At 42.4% G+C, this 22,721-nt stretch overlaps 1 protein-coding gene across 3 annotated transcripts in view; it reads left to right on the forward strand.

Annotated features, from left to right (window-relative positions):
* Positions 1-22,721, forward strand: part of LOC117513009 (ubiquitin-protein ligase E3A-like) — a 211,597-nt gene that overhangs the window by 157,673 nt on the left and 31,203 nt on the right. For all 3 annotated transcript variants that reach the window (XM_034173305.1, XM_034173297.1, XM_034173288.1), the window contains 2 exons: positions 19,563-19,718; positions 19,813-19,886. In XM_034173305.1, the coding sequence (XP_034029196.1) occupies positions 19,563-19,718; positions 19,813-19,886 (230 nt within the window). The remainder of the gene's footprint in view (positions 1-19,562; positions 19,719-19,812; positions 19,887-22,721) is intronic.

The following is a 22,721-nucleotide window of genomic DNA, read 5'->3' on the forward strand; positions in this document are numbered from 1 at the left end:
AGGTAAAGTGGTGCATTTTTCAGGTTGGCGGGTATCGTGATGTGACCATCACTCACTACCTGACATGTATCAGGGATCAATTGTCCAGACTTCAGATACTCCGGATCGGAGTAAGCAGGGTCATTGCGTGCTCTGGTCAAGGACCAGAGGACCTGATTGACTCTGTCAACCTGCACCTCCAATCGGACAAGGAGGTCACCTCCTATGTAGACTGAGCGTGGTAAGTTTGGAACGACTAAGAATGAGTGGCTCAATTCTCGTCGGTTCCAGCGCATTCTGAGTGTGCAGATTCCAGTTGCCTTGAGTACGGTCTGGGGTAGAGGGTCCTTTGGAAAACGGAAAGGTTTTTTCACATATAAAATGTCTGGAATGGATTTGCTCAGTGAGTCAAACAGACTTTAACTAATAGCTGGTCTTTCGGCCCAAAGAGCCAGAGCTATGTCAGCAGTGTGTCTGTTTTCCAAATGGAGACCATCTACTACCAGAGGGCAGTACTCACTCGCATTAGTGTCCTCTGATAGCTTACAGAGGAAAGTGTCCTTCTCAGCCAGCAGTGCATCTGGGGGCCTTGAAGCATTCCGCGGGTCGACAGCCGACAGAATGTCCGCTGTGACCATGTCGCGTGGGGGTTCTGTATCATCTTGGATCTCAATGGCATAACATTGGGGCTTTGCTGGTTGAGTCACCTCAGGCGGGTGAGGGTGACGGACCTGTGCCCACAGTTTTAACCGTTTGAAATCGATGAGGGGTTCAAATCGGTTGAGAAAATCTTTCCCTATGAGGAAGGGAATGGTGTCGAGTGCTGATATGTACACGGGGTGTACCAGACTCATGGGTTGATGTTGACCAGAGTCATTGAGGACAAAGTTGCCGGGTTGTTCGTGTAGGTTTCTGTTGGCCAGCCGTGCCGCTACCTGCAGTTGTTTATACAGTGAGGTAGACATCAAGGTGACATCAGCAGCAGTGTCCAGAAGAGCCTCATGTCTTAGTAATTTTTCCAAGATTAGGGACAAATAAAATTTCTTTGGAATCCCCTTCTCAGAGAGGTTGCCTAAGAATTTCTGTACAGGTGGTTGGCCAGTTATAACGGACGCTGGATCAGCGCGTGATCTCTTTTCCTGATCAACCTGGACTACCAAGATGGCACTGGGAGGACCAGAATTGGTCTCTCCTGGTTCTTGGTCCCCATCTGAAAGGTACAGTGTCTCAGGACGTGGGTCCTGGGATGGTGACCCTAACGGGTTGTCTACAATCCGGTATAGGTCTTCCTCAGACAGCTCTGGCGGAGTTTGTGAAGACACCGGGTGGGTGGTTGGAGCTATGCGGTTTACACACAGCACGTTAGCTTTCTTTTTGGCCTTTTCATCCTCAAATTCCTGGAGGAGGCCTTTCATGAAATCCGGGTTTCTTGGTGGAGGCTTGAGTCCACATGCTTACCTGAGTGCTTAGACCGATCTCTTTCTCTGGCGTCTTGGTTCCAAGTGCTCTTATTGTTGCATCCAGGTGGTCCCTGATGTGGGTGTCTAGAACCCTGCCATCCTTGGGATCGGTCACCTGGGTACTCACGTCTGTCATCGGGGTGATCTTCCCATGTGGTGGGCTTCTCCCACTGTCTGGGTTTGAACTTATTTCCCCGATTTTCAGCAGTTTCGGAGCCCTCTCTGGTTCCGAAGTCACTTTGGTTTTATGGGGACCACTGTGGTTTTGCTCGTGGTCCCCCTCGATCTTTGGGTCGTCTTCTGATAGATGGTTTCATCTGTCAAGGGGAGGTAGTGGCAGAGCCAGTATGAGGTTTAAATGACCCCCCGGAGGTGCCTTCAAGCTCGAGGGTAGGCCTAGATGCTTCAAGGCTGAGGATCATTTTGTCCTCGGATTTACCCTCTCTCTTAATTTGTTTAGCGAAACCTTTCGTGGCAAGGTCATGCAGGTATTGTATGGGAGCCTCATTGGGTTCTCCCAGGATTCCCAGATGATGACTCGTGTTAGGGTGGAAGTTCTCAAGGAACAAGGTTTTAAATTTAAGGTCCTCTTCCATACCTGGTTTATTTCATGTGCCGAAATAGGTACAGAGGAGCCTGTTGTAATATTGTTGGGGCGGTTTGCGCCTGCCTTGTTTGACGGCCATAGCGGCGGCTAGGCCTGTCTGAACGGAGTGATCCGAATATTCTTTTTCTAATGCTAAGCTAAGTTTAGCAAAGTCTTATTGCACCTCGGCGGGTGGGCACTCAACGAACCGGCTGACCTCGCGGTTGGAAGTCAGCTTGATGAGGTAGATATAATGTTCACCGGTAGCATGAGTGAAATCCCTGAGGTAATAACGTATGTCATTTAAATACGCACATGTCGGGGGAGCCTCCTGGAGTTGGCTCAAAACGGTTAATAAGCCGTGCAATCTTGTCCAGCTCTCTGTCATTAAGGACTGTGGTAGGACGCATCTGAGTGGGAAGGAGAGGCAGTGTCTCTCGATTCCTATGATAAGGAGGTTGGAACTCCTGAGGATGCGACATGGGTCCTGACAGGGGTTCAGGGCGCACTTCCTTGCGGTCTGTGGTGGTGAACGTTTGCATTCTGCTTTTCCACATGACTTTTTGTTTAGGGTCTCCCGGTGATTGGGAGTTTAATTGTCGTTCGCGCTTTAATGATTGCACTTCAGCATTGAGGCGCTCATTTCGTTCTAGAGTATCGTCTAAAAGAGTTTGTGTATCTGTCAGACGCCTCAGCACCTCGCGAGTCTTCAGCTTTTCAGACTCCAAAATGTCTTCATGCTTTCCAGCATGACTCTTCAATGTTTTAAGATCACCATATGCCTGTTGGAGTAAATCATGAGCTTCTCCTTGTTCTAGATACGTGGAGCTAAGTTCAGCTTGTAACTCCTTAATTTCATTGTCGCGTTCCTGAAGAGTTTCTTTCAGGAGTAAGGTTTTGTCTTTAGCTCCAGGATCAGATGCGGTATCTGATTCATCGGGCTGATCTGGGGAAGCCTGTAGGTCTTCCAATTTTTCTTCAGCAAGGGTCAAAGCCTGTTGTTTTTCTTCTAATTGCTGTCTCAGGAGTTTATTCCCCTCACACAATTTGACATTTTGTTCCTTCTGCCTTTTTATAGAAAGATCTGATTTGTCCATGAGTGATTCCGCGTTTTTGAGCGTTTTTGGGCTGTGGCAATGGCTAGCTTGCCAAGCAGTGTATCCAGGTTTTTCTTTTCCACAGTTGCTGCTAATGTCTGACTGATGAGTTCAGACATTTCAGCAACTATGCCTTCACGCGTGGTTTGTTGCATGTCGTGCAAGTAGCCAGGCAATATTACGACGGTCAGGTCAGATAAGACCTCTTCTAAAAGCTCACCTGAGTCGCTACGACCTTGGCTTTCCAGGTCGGCGGAAGTTCTTGGTTTGTTGTCACTGGGCGTGGCCATGTTGGCTTTCTGGGATGATGGTTAGATAGTGTCCACCAGAAACAAAACAATAAAGAATTGACAACAAAATAAGATGAGCGATAATAAAAATATTTACCGATGATCCAGCTGCAGAAGTGTGAAAAGGATTAGTGAGTTAACTGCAGGTGAAACCAGCAGTGGAGAATTCACACAAATGCAAAAGGAAAATATTGAGTGTTATTTGTTGTTATGTACACACAAGTAGAACTTTTCTTTGTTTAGTTATTGTGGTGTAACACCAATATTCTCTGTTTAGAACTGCTATGGGTTACACTTTGGTGAAGCTTCAACACTTTCACTCTAAAAAGAAATCACTTCTGAAGGTGTTCTTTGAATGAGATAGGAGTGTTATAAACATTTTTTTTTTCTTTAGTGTTATTAAATGATCTCCTGATTAATCCTAATTAAATTGGATTGAAACTATAAAGTTCATTAGCTGGTTGTGAAAACAACAGGATTAAATATGTGTGTACACTTGATTAGTATCAAGACAGCAGAATAAAAGATTAATATTTCCAATTAGAATTGGAGAAGCGACTTAAGAGTTAAAAAAAAATGTATTATGCAAGATAAGACTTGATAATAAATGTTTCAGTTTCTAGTAGTTACTCTTTTAAGTCGTAGGAAAAAGTTAAAAGTCGCTGGAAATTATTTACATGCAGTACAGTCTAGTTACCAGCAGTCGTAAGACTATCCGGTTACTGTAGCATGCTGTTATGTGTTAGCGGGAGCTCGGTTAACTGGTCGGTCAGGTGCTTATCTGCGGTGGTTAGCACCTGGATTAATTCAGTGATCGGAGCCTCGGCGTTTGAGAGCAGCTAACGGCCTGTTAGCACGCTATTGCTTCTGGCTTTCCGATGGCTATTAGTGTTCTATCCAGGTTAAGGGGCCGTTAGCACGGCTGTAGAAGCTAGAGCGTATTAGCGCTCTGTTAGCAGGCCTTTTCTGCCGTGCGTCGCGCCGACAACGGAAATCGATTGAACGAAATTACACGGACTGATTAACATGCAGGTTTCATGCAGTTAGTGACCGTTAGAAGCAGCTTGGTTCACCAAGTAATGCTTAATGAAACAAATCGTTATGATTTTCAACACTGCTTGTGGGCCGCTAAGCCGTTTGGAGCTGGCGTACTAAGATGGCGACTGTTTACGTCGTGCGTGTGACGTAGCGCAGTTTGATGACAGTGCGTCAAGCTGTTGATGACTTCGTGACGTGTTTCACACACAGAGGGGGTTTGAAGCAGGCAACGCCTCCTCTTCAAACTTTTCCACTCAGCAACAATAAATTCTTAAAAACGTGCTTGTTTTTCCACAAAATGGCGGACGCGGCAGTCCTTTTGAACGATACAGCACTTTTAAAACACAAGATGGTAGACATAGGGGTCCCCCTCCCTTTCCTCTCAAACAAGCTTTTGACCAGGACGTCTCCTCAGTCAGGGAAGCAACCACTGGCAATCCTTTCTGGAATATAGGCTCAGTGTAACATCAAAATCTCAGCTCATGCAAACCGTGGCTGGAAAATCGGAGCACAACATGCTGACTGACTCACAAGTTTTGTGACTGGTTAAGTAGCTAATTTAACTAGTCCCTTGGAGTCACGAATACAGTGATTACAATAATTGGAATCTCGCAATTTTGCAATATGTATCCGGGTGAACAGTTTAAATGTGGAAACTCACAGAATTTAACTGTCACCGTGGCCTCACGTTAAACATGAATTTCTCATGTGGAAATAACACAGCGCTTTCTTTTTCCTCTTTTTCTCTCTCCTTCTCTCTCATGCACACACACAGTTGAATAAGGACAGATTATTATACGCTTCCAACTTAATTGACTGTATTTTCTGTATGACTCACAGAGATTCAGACCTGATAAGTGTGCCTCTCAAGGGCTTGCACCAATATTCTGTAGGAACAGTCACAGGATGAATATAATAATGTTTTGGAATATTGAAAATTATCGCTTGTGGATAATTTTACCTCGGGGCACCACCTAGTTCAAAGTATAGGTACTTTTAGTTTAAGCATTCATTAATTGATTAGTCTCAATTTAATTAATCATTCTCAGTTTCTAAAGGATAAGCTCCGCAGGTCAGATCCGACACCCTCTGTGAAACCATACAAAAATCACAGACAACTTCACATGTTTAAGATATTTATTTAACTCTGGCAGGAGTTAAATAACAGGACTTATCACAGTTATCAATTTAATGATGACGACTTTCAATGAGCAATGATTATATGATGTTCAGATAATTTGGTTTCGTAGCAGGAGTTTTAGGAGTAAGATTCGTCCTAATTTAACAGGTAATTTACTTTGGTATTATTAACCTGAGAGAAGATTAATGATTTTGAACAGAGTTAAATAAAGCCACTCTGTTTATCTGACAACATAGCCCGGTCTTACTTTGCGCAGTGCAGCGGGTCTCCGTGAGGTCCCATGCTGAAATCATCTGGTTCAGTCGACACCCTGTCCACCACACAGCTTCGTCAGGGACCTTGACAAAGAGGCTCTGCCGGTCCGACCCGCTCGGTCTTGTCAGCGGTAAAGATTTCTGTTATTGTGCTGTTGTGTTGTGGCGGCAGTTCAAGATGCTGTTGAACGTCTCAGCTGACCTGGATGTTTTTCTCTGCAGTGCTCTGGAGTATGGCTTGTCAGAATAAAGGTTTGCGCGTCTTTATTCTCTATCAAAAAATCAAAAATTCGGCTTTCGTCGTCGTGTTTTGGAAGCTTGGTCAAATCAAAATTCAATGCAAAAATAGCTGACTTTAGAAAAAAAATGTTCGCGAAAGGAATTTGGAGTTTGAAGAAGAAAAAGGTTTTAATTTGAAAATTCGAAAAAGGAAGTTAAATGCGCCGGAGCGTTTAACTTGACAAAGGTTGCAAAAGTTATCTGTCGAAAAATAAAGTAAATTCTTGTTGGTGCGCCAAACAAGAATGAGTCTTATGTAGCACGTGGCTTTAAACAAAGGGTCATAAATCTACTACTGACGGCTTGGCGCGTCTTTAGACTCGAGGAAAAGAAGAGAGAAGTAAGAGTGTAAGCGTAAAGAGCGTAAGAGTAAAGAGAGCGAATTCCCGGGCGCAAGCTCTTTTAAAGGTTTAACAAGCTCCACCCCAAAGAATTCTGGGTAACGTAGTTTCTGGAGTTTCCTTTGTCTAGTTTTATATATAAATCAGCGTGGCTGCAACATTCCGCTTTGAAACCAAATCAAGTCTTGTAGAATAAATCTTGTAACTGGTTTACCTGGAATTATATACCACACACACATATGTAAAAGAACACACTAAGTAAACGTTCCCCAATGAACAGAGTATGGCACATCAAACATAATACTTTCATGCATAAATAGAAAAGAACGAGTGACATGTTTCCTTGTCTCTTTTTTCTTTTGTTCTTTTGTTACAACAATACAATTCTTTTGTTACAAAAATACAACAGTTTGATCACAGCTTTCTGCTACAGCTTTCAGACTGGACTTAAAATACAAAAAAAAAAAAAACATGCTAGAAAAAAAAAATGTCCTCCAGACTGGACTTTAAAAAAAAAAAAAAAAGTCTAAAAACAGCTCGACTCCAAGGTGTTTACAATTGATTTGTGCTTGAATCAGCAGGTGCCGTTCTGGTGATGACATAGCAACAATATGGCCGCGGCTGAGGGCTGAACGGGGCTGAAATTGTGCGCAGGCTTCAGACAACTGGAGTTTATCCTTCACCTGCACACTTATCATCGACTTTTATTGTTCAAAATTTTTTTAAATATCAACATTTCATCATTTTTAGTGATTATTTGTGAACATTTTTTGGTGTCACCTACACTATAAAAGAAAAATTTATTGTACAAGCAGTTTATAAAATTTTGAACTAATGAAGCTGAAAGAAAATATAAGATAAACAAAAACTGGCATTATGAGAACTTCTAAGAAACAGTACTATAGTGATTTATTGGGGAAAAAAAATAAAAGTAACATTACTTGGTACTTGGAATCTTTTAAATGAAATCATCCAAAAGAAAAACAATTGTTAAAGATTATCCAGCTTATTTTATGCAAAGACTGGCAAAATTGTTCAAGACACTAATGCTATAGCTAATAGTTTCAGCAATTATTTTGTCAATTTGGGTAAAAAATTAGCAAATTCAGTTGTATCCCAAAAATGTGTTCCTTGGACAACAGCAAAACAACCATTACAATTCTGGAGTCAATGTTTAATATAGAAACAGATGAAACTGAAATAATTGACATAGCTCGTAAATTAAAAGGAAAAAACAACTAATAGAATTTTATGTTTTTGATCTTAAAAAAATATAATTGATTGTATTGTTAAACCATCCATCCATCCATCCATCCATTTTCTTCCGCTTTATCCGGAGTCGGGTAGCAGGGGCAGCAGCTCAAGCAAAGCCGCCCAGACCTCCCGATCCACACACAGCTCCTCCGGGGGAACCCCAAGGCATTCCCAAGCCAGCTGAGAGATGTAGTCCCTCCAGCGTGTCCTGGGTCTTCCCCGGGGCCTCCTCCCAATGGGACGTGCCCGGAACACCTCTCCAGCGAGGCGTCCAGGGGGCATCCGGAAAAGATGCCCGAGCCACCTCAACTGACTCCTTTCGACGTGGAGGAGCAGCGGCTCGACTCCGAGCTCCTCCCGAGTGACCAAGCCCCTCACCCTATCTCTAAAGGAGCGCCCAGCCACCCTGCGGAGGAAACTCATCTCGGCCGCTTGTACACGCGATCTCATTCTTTCGGTCATGAGCCAAATCTCATGACCATAGGTGAGGATCGGAACGTAGATCGATCGGTAAATCGAGAGCTTTGCCCCCCTACTCAGCTCTCTCTTCACCACGACGGTCCGATATAGCGACCGCATCACTGCAGATGCTGCACTGTTCCGTCTATCGATCTCATGCTCCATCTGTCCCTCACTCGTGAACAAGACCCCGAGATACTTAAACTCCTCCACTTGAGGCAAGGACACTCCACCGACCTGAAGAGGGCAAAGCACTTTTTTCCGGTCGAGAACCATGGCCTCGGATTTGGAGGTGCTGATTTTCATCCCGGACGCTTCACACTCGGCTGCAAACCGCCCCAGTGCAGGCTGAAGGTCCTGATTTGACGAAGCCAACAGAACCACATTGTCCGCAAACAGCAGAGACAAGATTCTGTGGTTCCCAAACCAGACCCCCTCTACACCCTGGCTGCGCCTTGAAATTCTGTCCATAAAAATAATGAACAGAACCGGTGACGAAGGGCAGCCCTGGCGGAGGCTAACGTGCACTGGAAACAGGTTTGACTTACTACCGGCAATGCGAACCAAGCTCCTGCTGCGGTCGTACAGGGACTGGATAGCCCTTATCAAAGGACCCTGTACTCCCGGAGCACTCCCCACAGGGCGCCCCGAGTGACACGGTCGAACGCCTTCTCCAGATCCACAAAACACATGTGGACTGGTTGGGCGAACTCCCATGACCCCTCTAGCACCCGATGGAGCGTGTAGAGCTGGTCCAGTGTGCCACGACCAGGACGAAAACCACACTGCTCCTCCTGAATCCAAGGTTCGACCATTGGTTGAATTCTCCTCTCCAGTACTCTGGAATAGACCTTACCGGGGAGGCTGAGGAGTGTGATCCCCCTATAGTTGGAACACACCCTCCGGTCCCCCTTCTTAAACAGAGGGACCACCACCCCGGTCTGCCAATCCAGAGGCACTGTCCCCGATCGCCATGCGATGTTGCAGAGGCGTGTCAGCCAAGACAGTCCCACAACATACAGAGACTTAAGGTACTCAAGACGGATTTCATCCACCCCAGGAGCCTTGCCATCGAGGACCTTGCTAACCACCTCAGTGACTTCGGCCTGGGTAATGGATGAGTCCGCTTCTGAGTCCCCGGTCTCTGCTTCCTCTTTGGAAGACGTGAAGATGGGATTGAGGAGATCCTCGAAGTACTCCTTCCACCGCCCGACAACATCCCCAGTCAGGGTCAACAGCTCCCCACCCGCACCGTAAACAGTGCTGGTGGAGAGCTGCTTCCGCCTCCTGAGGCGTCGGATGGTTTGCCAGAATCTCTTCGAGGCCAACTGATAGTCCTCCTCCTTAGCCTCCCCGAACTGCTCCCAGACCTGAGTTTTTGCCTCTGCGACCGCACGGGCTGCAGCACGTTTGGCCTGCCAGTACCCTTCAGCTGCCTCTGGGGTCCCACCTACCATCAAAGATAAGTAGGACTCCTTCAGCTTGACGGCATCCTTTACTTCCGGTGTCCACCACCGGGTTCGGGGATTGCCGCCGCGACAGGCACCAGAGACCTTGCGACTACAGCTACGAGCGGCCGCATCAACAATGTAGGTGGAGAACATGGTCCACGCGGACTCCATGTCTCCAACCTCTCCCGGGATCTGGGAGAAGCTCTCCCGCAGGTGGGAGTTGAAGACCTCGCTGACAGAGGGTTCCGCCAGTCATTCCCTCCAGACCCTCATGATACGTTTGGGCCTGCCAGGTCTGACCGGCTTCCTCCCCTCCCAGCGGATCCAACTCACCATCAGGTGGTGATCGGTCGACAGCTCTGCCCCTCTCTTCACTCTAGTGTCCGAGACACGTGGCCGAAGGTCAGATGATACGACTACAATGTCGATCATCGACCTCCGGCTTAGGGTGTCCTGGTGCCACGTGCACTTATGGACACCCTTGTGCTCGAACATGGTGTTTGTGATGGACAAACTGTGACTAGCACAGAAGTCCAACAACTGAACACCACTCGGGTTCAGATCAGGGAGGCCGTGCTTCCCGATCACCCCCCTCCAGGTCTCACTGTTGCCGCCCACGTGGGCGTTGAAATCCCCCAGGAGAACATTGGAGTCCCCAGTCGGAGCGTTATCTAGTACCCCTCCCAGGGACTCCAGGAAAGCTGTGTACTCTCCACTGCTGCTCGGCCCGTAGGCTGAGACAACGGTGAGAGACCTGTCCCCGACCCGAAGGCGTAGGGACACGACCCTCTCGTTCACCAGAGTGAACTCCAACACATGGCGACTGAGCTGGGGAGCAATAAGCAATGCGACCCCAGCTCTCCGCTGTGGTCGAACTGTGTTTTGTAGTGGGGATCATTTAGGACAGCTTTTAGACATGATGAATTAATTGAAGAGGATTAAACAGTGGTTTGATTCAAACCAATTATCGCTCCATTTTGGTAAAACTAAGTGAATTTAAGCAGAAATTTATTATTACATGATACTGAAATTGAACTTCTCTCCAGAACAAAATTTCTTGGTCTTCATTGGTGACAAATTAAGCTGGAAAACACACATCAATTGTGTTAAATGTAAAATGACTAAAGCCATTGCAATCTTGCATAAAACAAAAGATTTCCTCTTTCCTATCATTCATTGCTTGTTCCACATGTGACATATTGCATTGAGGTTTGGGGAAACACATACAAAACCAATATTTCTACTTCTAGAATTCTTCTAGCATTATTAGTGACAAACCATACCGTGAACCAACAAACCCATTATTTGTCAGTTTACATATTTTAAAATTCTGGGACTTGAGTACACCACAATTCAAATCATGTATAAAGTCAAAACAGACTTTTTCCACAACATGTCCAGGATCTGTTTAAGATGAGGGAGTCCAATTACAATTGAGAAATGAAAGATTCAAACTAGTGTAAAAAGTCATTGCATTTCTGTTAAAGGTGTTAATATTTGGAGTAATTGTGCTGATAGCATCAAATTATCTGGTACATTAGCTTTAAAAGGCTCTATAAGAACAACATGATCACTTCCTATATAAACTAGGCTTATAGATTTTGTTCGGTTTTTTTAGTGTTTTTTTGCACTGTTTGTCTGGCTGTGTTTTCTTTTAATTGAGGAATTTATACTTTCTGTGATGGCATTTGCTGTTGGACGTTTGCGTATATGTGTATGTATGTAGCGTTGTATGTAAACGTTTGGGCACCCCTGATGATTTCTAAGATTTTCCTTTATAAATCATTGGTTGTTTGCATCAGCAATTTCAGTTAAATATGTCATATAGCAGACAAACACACTGATAATTGAGAAGTGAATTGAAGTTTATAGGATTTGTAGAAAGTGTACAATAATTCTTTAAACAAAATTAGGCGGGTGCATAAATTTGGGCACCCCAACAGAAAAAAATACATCAATATTTAGTAGAGCCTCCTTTTGCAGAAATAACAGCCTCTAAATGCTTCCTACAGTTTCCAATGAGAGTCTGGATTCTGGTTGATGGTATTTTGGAACATTCTTCTTTACAAAACATCTCAGGTTTGCTGGTTTCCAAGCATAGACAGCCCGCTTAAAATCACACCACAAATTTTCAATAATATTCAGGGGACTGGGATGGCCATTCCAGAACGTTGTACTTGTTCCTCTCCATGAATGCCTTAATAGATTTTGAGCAGTGTTTTGGGTTGTTGTCTTGTCCAGCCCTGGAGCAGCTTCAACTTTGTCACTGATTCATTAACATTGTTCTCAAGAATCTGCTGATATTGGCTGGAATCCATGTGACCCTCAACTTTAACAAGATTCACAGTACCTGCACTGGCCACACAGCCCCACAGCATGATGGAACCACCTCCAATTTTTACTGTAGGTAGCAAGTGTTTTTCTATGAATGCTGTGTTCTACGAGGGTAGGCTGAAAAGTTCTAAGGCTCACCATAATGTAGTTAATGCATTACTCGTTCGTGGGGAGCTTTATAACTTTTCAGCCTACCCTCGTATTTCAGCCAAGCATCATACAGCATCTCCTTGTGCAAAGTGCGCTGTATAGATGAACGATGCACAGAGATTCTATCTGCAGCAAGATCATGTTGTAGGTCTTTGGAGCAGATCTGTGGGTTGACTATGACTGTACTCACCGTCCTTCGCTTCAGGTTATCTGAGATTTTTCTTGGCCTGCTACTTCGGGCCTTAACTAGTACTGTGCCTGCGGTCTTCCATTTCCTCACTATGTTCCTCACAGTGGAAACTGACAGCTGAATCTCTGAGATAACTTTTTGTGTCCTTCCCTAAACCATAATGTTGAACAGTCTTTCTTTTCAGGTCATTTGAGAGTTGTTTAGAGGCTCCCATGTTGCCACTCAGAAGAGATGCAAAGAGGGGAAACATTTACAAATGACCACCTTAAATACCCTTTCTTATGATTGATCACCTGTGTAAGGAGGTCAAGGGTCAGTGAGCTTACCAAACCAATTTTGTGTTCCAATAATTAGCGCTAAATGTATTCAAATTAATAAAATGACAAGGGTGCCCAAATTTTTCCACCTGCCTAATTTTGTTGAAATAATTATTGTACACTTTCTGTAAATACTAGAAAATTCATTTCACTTCTCAAATATCAGTGTGTTTCTCTGCTACAACCCCTGGCAAAAATTATGGTATCACCGGCCTCGGAGGATGTTCATTCAGTTGTTTAATTTTGTAGAAAAAAAGCAGATCACAGACATGACACAAAACTAAAGTCATTTCAAATGGCAACTTTCTGGCTTTAAGAAACACTATAAGAAATCAAGAAAAAAATAGTGGCAGTCAGTAACGGTTACTTTTTTAGACCAAGCAGAGGGAAAAAAAATATGGACTCACTCAATTCTGAGGAATAAATTATGGAATCACCCTGTAAATTTTCTTCCCCAAAACTAACACCTGCATCAAATCAGATCTGCTCGTTAGTCTGCATCTAAAAAGGAGTGATCACACCTTGGAGAGCTGTGGCACCAAGTGGACTGACATGAATCATGGCTCCAACACGAGAGATGTCAATTGAAACAAAGGAGAGGATTATCAAACTCTTAAAAGAGGGTAAATCATCATGCAATGTTGCAAAAGATGTTGGTTGTTCACAGTCAGCTGTGTCTAAACTGTGGACCAAATACAAACAACATGGGAAGGTTGTTAAAGGCAAACATACTGGTAGACCAAGGAAGACATCAAAGCATCAAGACAGAAAACTTAAAGCAATATGTCTCAAAAATCGAAAATGCACAACAAAACAAATGAGGAACGAATGGGAGGAAACTGGAGTCAACGTCTGTGACCGAACTGTAAGAAACCGCCTAAAGGAAATGGGATTTACATACAGAAAAGCTAAACGAAAGCCGTCATTAACACCTAAACAGAAAAAAACAAGGTTACAATGGGCTAAGGAAAAGCAATCGTGGACTGTGGATGACTGGATGAAAGTCATATTCAGTGATGAATCTCGAATCTGCATTGGGCAAGGTGATGATGCTGGAACTTTTGTTTGGTGCCGTTCCAATGAGATTTATAAAGATGACTGCCTGAAGAGAACATGTAAATTTCCACAGTCATTGATGATATGGGGCTGCATGTCAGGTAAAGGCACTGGGGAGATGGCTGTCATTACATCATCAATAAATGCACAAGTTTACGTTGATATTTTGGACACTTTTCTTATCCCATCAATTGAAAGGATGTTTGGGGATGATGAAATCATTTTTCAAGATGATAATGCATCTTGCCATAGAGCAAAAACTGTGAAAACATTCCTTGCAAAAAGACACATAGGGTCAATGTCATGGCCTACAAATAGTCTGGATCTTAATCCAATTGAAAATCTTTCGTGGAAGTTGAAGAAAATGGTCCATGATAAGGCTCCAACCTGCAAAGCTGATCTGGCAACAGCAATCAGAGAAAGTTGGAGCCAGATTGATGAAGAGTACTGTTTGTCACTCATTAATTCCATGCCTCAGAGACTGCAAGCTGTTATAAAAGCCAGAGGTGGTGCAACAAAATACTAGTGATGTGTTGGAGCGTTCTTTTGTTTTTCATGATTCCATAATTTTTTTCCTCAGAATTGAGTGATCCCATATTTTTTTCCCTCTGCTTGGTCTAAAAAAGTAACCGTTACTGACTGCCACAATTTTTTTTCCTGATTTGTTATAGTGTTTCTTATAGCCAGAAAGTTGAAATGACTTTAGTTTTGTGTCATGTCTGTGATCTGCTTTTTTTCTACAAAATTAAACAACTGAATGAACATCCTCCGAGGCCGGTGATTCCATAATTTTTGCCAGGGGTTGTATATGATATATTTAACTGAGATTTCTGATCCAGACAACCAATGATTTATAAAGGAAAATCATGATAATTATCACGGGTGCCCAAACGTTTGCATACAACTGTATGTATATATAAGGGGTGAGCATTTATAAGCTTTGCTTCTGCCCACACCCTTTCAGTCACATATGTTCACTGTTGAGTTGTGTTGTTAGTTTTTTGTTATTGTTGAGTCTGTGCGCTGAATGAATTCATGAATCATAATTGAAAATAATACGTGACATTAGTGCTCTGCTGAAGTTTATCAGATAGTTAGCTGAGTGGATTGGATGTTTTATATATATAATTATATATATATTTATTTTATATATAATTGTTTGACCGAAGCTAAACAGTTTTTTAAATTATTACTGCCATAACTACAACAATGACAAACTACAAGTCTCAAGTTTAAATAACTGACTTTTTAAGTTATTTTTTTAACCAGCAAATAAAGAAAATAGCACAGCACAGTTTCATATTTCTTTATACTTTAAGAAATATATTTCTTGTCCCAAATCATAAACATTTAAACATTTGCTGAATGAATGAATGTACACATTACATTTCATGCTATTTTACTTGTCTAAAAAATAATGCCCAAGGTTTCTTATGTTTATCAAGAAACTGTCTCAACAACAACAGATACGTTATTGATTTAATTTACAGGTTAACATCAAAGATTTCTAAAGAATTTCTTTTTCTATTAAAACTATTTTAATTACAAGTTTTCTAATGTAAGAAAATTTTAACTTCAAAATGTAGAGTAATCGGAATTAACCTTGAAGTAAAAACACTTTTGAAAGGATTTTAAGATGGCCAAGAATTTGAAAACGGCTGTTATCAATAGCTTCAAAGCTCCTGCGAAAACTAGGAAAACTCAGACGTGAGTAAAGGTTGAACAAGTTGATGCATTGTACCATAAATACTCCTATTGTTCCATTTGAATTGATACTGGGAATTATTATTTTTGTGTTCTTTGAATGGTCATTTCCTTTGCTGTGTACTTTTTCTGAATCACAGTGTATGCTTTTTTGGGGGGGGGGATTAAACGCTGGTAGTATAATACAAGTTGTGTGAAGACACAGGTGGAAAAATTGACCTGACTCAATAAAAACTAAATTTTTGGAGATTTTTGTTGGTGGGTAAATAGACCTGAAAATGCACCAGAATGCATCAGAGATTTCACTTATGCTATCTGTTACACAAAAGCCCCCCAAGGTATGTTTCTATCTGTGCATTGTCGCTATACTTCTGTTTGAATTGTTTCTCCATATAAATTTTAAAAAGAAAACTTTCCTTAGTTCAGTCATTTATTAAGCTCACTAAATAATTTGTACTTCCTTTCAGTACTGCAGTACGAGTGGTGAATGAGAAGTTTTGAGCCTTACCAAGAAGAAACCATGAGTGAATTAATATAATGCTTTATTTTTAAACATAATCCCCATGTCAGTTCATACACCTTTTCTACCGTCACTGCAGTGCCTTAATACCATTCTCATAGAAGGTCTTATCCTGGGGCTCACAGAAGTCATCCACTGCAGATGTGACATCATTGTCAGTATTATGAGTTCCAGCAAGATGCGTTTTCATGTTTGGAGACAGATGGAAGTCTGAAGTAGCCATATACAGGGAATAAGTTGGGTGCAGTATAAGTTTAAAGCCATGTTCATGAATGGTAGCCACTATGATCGACATGTAGACTAGAGCATTGTGGACCAGAACACCACCTCATTGATGCATTTCCCACCACTTATTCTTTATTTTCTCATGCAGTTGTTGCAAAAGGGAAACATAGGCCTCAGTGATGGTTAATCTCTTCTGGAGATTGTCCACCATTATGATGCTCTCAGCATCCCAGAATACAGATGCCATGACCTTTTCAGTTAGAATAAGATCAGCTTTATTTGTACCAAAAGAAATTATTATGCCAGAGAATGGTAACAGTAAACAGAGAACAATGTTTTTTGTTTTTGTTTTGGTTTTTTTGGGGGGGGGGGGGGGGGGGACATTTGTGCCAGATGTTAAACAAAATTGCATATAACTCTAACTGAATAACTCTGTTCAGTTATGCATTCATCCTGTAGAAGGGGGAGGAGTTCTACAGCCTGATTGCCACAGGTAGGAAAGACCTCTTGTGGTGTTCTGTGGTGCACCTTGGTGGTCTCACTCTGTGGCTGAAGGTGCTCTGACAGGATGTCAGTGTGGCATGCAGATGGTGGGAGGTGTTGTTCCAGATGCTGAGCAGTTTCCTCAACATCCTTATCTTTGACATCTCTGTCACAGACTCAAGCTCAACTCCCAGGCAGAGCCAACTTTCTTGATGAGCTTGTTGAGTCTGTTCATGTCCGTGAGTCAGTTTTGGTTTTCTTCAGTGAGAGAGTTTCCATTGGTTCAGCTGTTGTTTGCAATCCGGGTGAAGTAATGGACCCAGGTCTTATACGTGGTCAGAAATCACCACATGAAGTTATCTGGATCTATCTCAAAAAGCGGAAGATTCTCCCTGGACATCCGGAACTTTGTCCCTTTCTGATTAGCCATGAGAAGCCTTGGGACTAGGCATGTGAATCTCATCACTGACAACAATTCGATACGCATCTCGATACACTACCAGTGATACAATACATATCGCATCTATGTCACATGACAGTAGTGATGATGCGATGCAATTCAATTCACCCCTGTTCCTGTTTTGATGCAATTTGATATGTATCTGATGATGATTCAATTCCTCACAATGCGATGCGATTAATGATGGGTATTGATGAGATTTTATCGGTCTATGCCATTATCAATTCTGCTTATCGATCTGATTCCTTATCAGTTCCCTTGTCAACACCTCTTGTGAATTTTCTGTGTACTAAAAGTAGGCTTCACAGGTTTTCTATATCAACAACTTTTTATTGCATCTTAAAGTAAATAAAATACTGGATCCTTGATGTACTTGATGGATCCTAGATCTCTGGACATAAATAGAAATAAACAAAATATGTAGTTTTTGTCAAAAGCATTTCCTTTCAGATATTAATGACACAAATGTAACTCTATAGTTGCTAAGCTCTTCAGTCAGCTGCATTGCGCGTCAAGATCAGTGTTTCATAAAGAGCGGAGGACGTCTCATTTTGGGGGAGAAAAACGGGGTTTGTCGGTTGGAGGTTATTGTTTGTATTATAGCGTTTGGAAAGAGGTGTCATTTGATTTAAAACGGCAATTCGCTATGAAGTTATTAATTCTGACTGAAATCTGCGCGGCTCCGTGGAGCTGTGCACTTAGTCCCACAAAACAGAGGCTATTATTATTATTATTATTTCCTTTACCTGATGGACAACTTCAATTTACACACGGGTGGTGCTAACGCCAGAGAACCATCTCGTAAATCTCTGGTGTGGAACGTTGGACGTTTCTTGCCTAAAACAAGACAAGAGTCCCAGTTTGTGACTTTAATCCAGCTGACTCATGATGGACATCTTTTAAATGGCTTTGAGAGGGGTTAATGAAGACATTGCGGACCTGCTGCTTCTGAAAATCAGTGAATCAGAGAACCAGCGAACAGCGGGTCGAAGTGCTGCTTTGTTGCTTCCAAACAGCTTCAAACAGACCCGCCGCAGTCTGCAATCAATGTAGAGAAATGATAATTTCCCGATAAGCACCCTCAAAAACAATGGCCGCTCTGGTGTCCCGAACTGAAGGACCGATAAGGAAATCGTGAAGCTTTCTGGCTTCCATCTGTGGTGCATTCAGTGTGCATCTGAAAAAAAACTGATGCAAGCAGGCAGTGAGCGATGCAACACAATCCAACCCGTCAAATGAATCGATGTACTCGGATCATACACGTTTGTATCGCGATACCGATTGGTATCGATTAATCTTCACATGCCTACGTGGGACCCATTGTGCTGAAAGTTTTGCCATTCCTAGTTCAGTAAAGACAGAATGCACTCTCTTGGAATGTCTGCTGGACTGGCTATGTTACCCTCTCGTCTATCAGCGATGACCTGGATCAGGGACACGGATCTTCTGGCTCATGGACATGGCTCTTGCGAATCATGCTGGTCGAGGTGATCCTGATCCTGCGGCATCTTCGCATTCTCCCCTAACGTCATGTCCTCATGGCTCTCCATTAGAGACATTCCCTTTTTTGTGAGATACTGAATCGCAGCACACCCACCAGCTTTGTCTGTTTTGCCAGTCTGACACACCCTTACTCACTTGACTGAAATATTGTCTTCAGCATTGAATCAAACAGTGAAACAAACAGTGAATCAAAATTTCACACATTCTCAAGAGAAATGTTGGTTTCTCAGAATACAAAATATGGAGAACCACATCCTAATTTTCTGGGTAAGGCTCAAAATGTTTCAATCACCCCTAGTATTTCACAGCAAAATTACGTTCATTCTGACCCCAACTGGTGTGAGGTTCCACTAAACCACATGGAACTGAGAAATTTGTTGTACTTCTTACACAGCAAAAACACCAGCAATGCTATAATTATGTCAAATGAAACGACTTCTTTTAACCCCAGAAAATTTGTTTACAACATGGCTTCCTAACAATGATAGCATGAAACATACCCAACATTAAGTAAATATTCTATCCAAAATTGCATCCATCTTCCACTAACAAGTCAATGGCAACGCTGTAGACCATTCTTTGTGTCGTGGAGACCATTATATTGAATTTCACGTAGGAATTTTCTGTCAACACTATACAACTGGATCTCCTGCATGTAGCCATTAAGAAGAATGTGTGCGCTTTTGTGGCCGTGTAAACATGAACCGGTAATCTGTCAGAAGTTTTTGTTCTCCATGACACATTTCCCGATTGGTCCGATTGTTGCAGCTGTGTTATCTATAAGTTCAGTCATGTCAGCGTAGCCTACACGAAGCATACATGTCCGATTGCTTACTTTAACACTTTACACCCCCAGTGTGCTCGACTTGAGCAACTTCTATAGTGCTTATCCCATATGTGCCAAACAACGCAATGCTGGGCTGTTGACGTTACTGTGCACATTTTAATTTTAACACTTAAGTCTTGATGCTTTTCATTTGTGTTTTTACAGGAATTTGTAGCTCAGTATGCAGAGTACATGCTGAACAAAAGTGTGGAGAAGCAGTTCAAAGCTTTCAGGAGAGGCTTTCACATGGTCACAAATGAGTCCCCACTGAAATATCTGTTCCGACCAGAAGAAATTGAGCTGTTAATTTGTGGAAGCAGAGTGAGCTTTGTTAACAAACATTTTCATTGTTTGCAGAAATTATGAGAAGCTTTTGTAATTCCATTACCACTGTGTCTTTTTCACATGTACACAGAAACTAGATTTCCTCGCACTTGAAGAAACAACTGAATATGATGGTGGATACAACAGAGAGTCGCAAATTATCAAGTAAGAAAGTGTTTGTCCTTGTGTATACAAAAACAGGTTGCACTTACAAGTACTATTAAAATGTAGACCAAATGTCCAAGAGACGACTTGTGCGACACCAACAAGTGCCTGATACAGTGCTTGTGACATGAGAATCAACAGCTGCTCACTGTGGTTATCTGATCACTGATTACAGTACAACAGTAAGCCATGCACCACTTTCATCACTGGAAATGAAGTATTTTGAGGTAAAATTAAAGCACTGTGCAAAATACTGTACAGGTATATTCATTGGTTATGATTTTTATTATGAGGGCCCGAGGGAAGATGAAGTCTAACTCACGAGGACCTGAGTAGGACAAAGACTTACTAGGACCATATTGTATTTGTGCTGTTTATTCTTATTATTCTTATCATTATTATTATTATTTATCTTATTATTAAGTCGTCCTCCGAGGACCCGATTATAATCGCGCTGTTTATTATTGTTATTAGGGCCCGAGTAGGACAAAGTCCAATGAGGATCCGCCCTGAACGTTTGCATATATTAACTTCTCACCTCCGCCATAGCGCCCCCCGGTGGTAAAAGGAAATGTCCTATTTTTACTTGAACAGGTCCTGATGTCACATAGTTAACCCAATCAACTTCATTCCACGTCTAAAACATACAGAACAAGTTGTTGAAGGTAGGCGATGAACGCCGTGAAGTTACGAGTAACGGCGTCTGTGTGGTGGCGTGCCGAATATCGCCTGTTCGCCATGAAATTACGTTCTTTCTTTTGACGGCTTTAATTTTGTCATATCATCATGAAAATTGAAACACAGGTCAAGCACGACAACCTATTACAGTTCATAGGGGCGTCGCCCATGGGTGGGGAAAAATGCCTCAATAGCGCCCCCTTGAATCTTTCAAAAAACCCTCCCTATAAGGGTTTTTTTTTTTTTTTGAGTAAGGATATGAAAATTAGTACACATGTGTGACTTGCATAGACGTACAAAAAAGTCTCTTGCACCATTGGTCTACTCCTAACAAGAAGTCTGCCATTTTGAATTTTCTTGTCATTTTGGCGTGATTTCCTCATGTTGTATCTGAACGAACCGATGGATTTTGTTCAATGCACTTCAAATTTCTTTCACAGTATCCAGAGATTATACTGATCAAAAGTTATTGAAAGCTTTTCTTTGTCGAAGGGTGTTGCCGCTATGGCGCCGCCATTTTGACCCTTCACCATGGAACATTATACTTAAACAGCTTCTGATTTCACATACTTAACCCAATCAACTTCATTCCACTTCTAAAACATGCAGAACAAGTTGGTGAACGTAGGCGATGAACGCCGTGAAGTTATGAGTAACGGCGTCTGTGTGGCGGCGTAAAATTGATACACAATCAAGCACGACAACCTCTTACAATTCATAGGGGCGGCGCCCATGGGCGGGGCAAAATGCCTCAATAGCGCCCCCTTGAATCTTTCAAAAACCCCTCCCCATAGGGGTTTTTTTGGAGTAGGGAGATGAAAATTAGTACACATGTGTGACTTGCATAGACGTACAAAAAAGTCTCTTGCACCATGGGTCTACTCCAAACAGGAAGTCAGCCATTTTGAATTTTCTTGTCATTTTGGCGTGATTTCCACATGTTGTATTTGAACGAACTCCTCCTAGGGATTTTGTCCAATGCACTTCAAATTTATTTAACAGCATCCACAGATGATACTAACCAAAAGTTATCAAAAGCTTTTCTCTATGTTGAAGGGTTTGGCCGCTGTGGTGCCTCCATTTTGACCCTTCGCCATAGAACATCAAGTCATGATAACTCCTTCATGCTTTGCCTGATTGACTTGAAACTTCACATGTATGATGACGGTTGGCCCCTGAACACACCCAGCCCCTCTGTTTGTACACTGAGCGTCCCCTAGTGGATGAACCATCAACATGTCATAACTCCTTCATGCATTGTGAGATTTGCTTGAAATTTGAACTGTGGGATGAGTGGTTGCCCCTGTACGCACATGCCCACATGTGGTCACAAGGGCACCCACTGGCCTGGGTAGGCGGTTGCGCGGAACGAGGGCCCATATATGACTGCTTGCAGTCCTAGTTGTTATTATTATTGTTAAAGGCAGAAAGGGTGCTATTATTGATTTGTTTTATAAGACACACTTAGAATTTCATAAATGTAGAATGAAAACAGTGAAAGCATAATTAAAATCAGTTAATGCAGATAGTCAGTCCATTTGTTGAAAATTATTACAGACAATACATACAAGATAGTAAATGAATTTTAATTATATCAAGACTTGAACCATATTTTGTTCCAGCATAAGAGTCAAATACCACTGTGTTTTAAACCAAGAAAAAACTGACCAAAATGCTCCCAGAATGCATCAAATTGCAGCATTTTTTAAAACTTTCCTAGGGTGGCATGCCCCTTTAACCCCCTAGGAGACCTCGCTCCTTCTTCACTTGGCTGTCCACTCAAAGAAAATGTTCAGTAAAAAAATTTTCATTTGTTTGCACCCATACATTCTCTAATTGTGTTCATTGTCAGCTGATGCCCACCAAGTCTGTCAGAAAGTTTTGTGCATACTCAATTTTAAGCAGACATTTGGTGAAGAGCTTTACCATTGGCTGCATGTTTTACAGTTTTGTCCTCTACGTATCTTTTACTTTTATAAAATCAATACAATACAAATCGAGCCTTTGTATCCCATGGTTGCCCAGTGCTTCAGACTGTGCTTGTGATTGGCCAAAGCTACGCACGAGGTGTTAATTCTTCACACGAGGAGAGAGGACAGCTCCCGACGCTGCACATCTGGCCAAGGTCAGATTTCTAAATAAAAAGTCAGCATGGCT

This window comes from Thalassophryne amazonica, chromosome 1, assembly GCF_902500255.1.
Source record: "Thalassophryne amazonica chromosome 1, fThaAma1.1, whole genome shotgun sequence".
Classification (NCBI taxonomy): Eukaryota; Metazoa; Chordata; class Actinopteri; order Batrachoidiformes; family Batrachoididae; genus Thalassophryne; species Thalassophryne amazonica.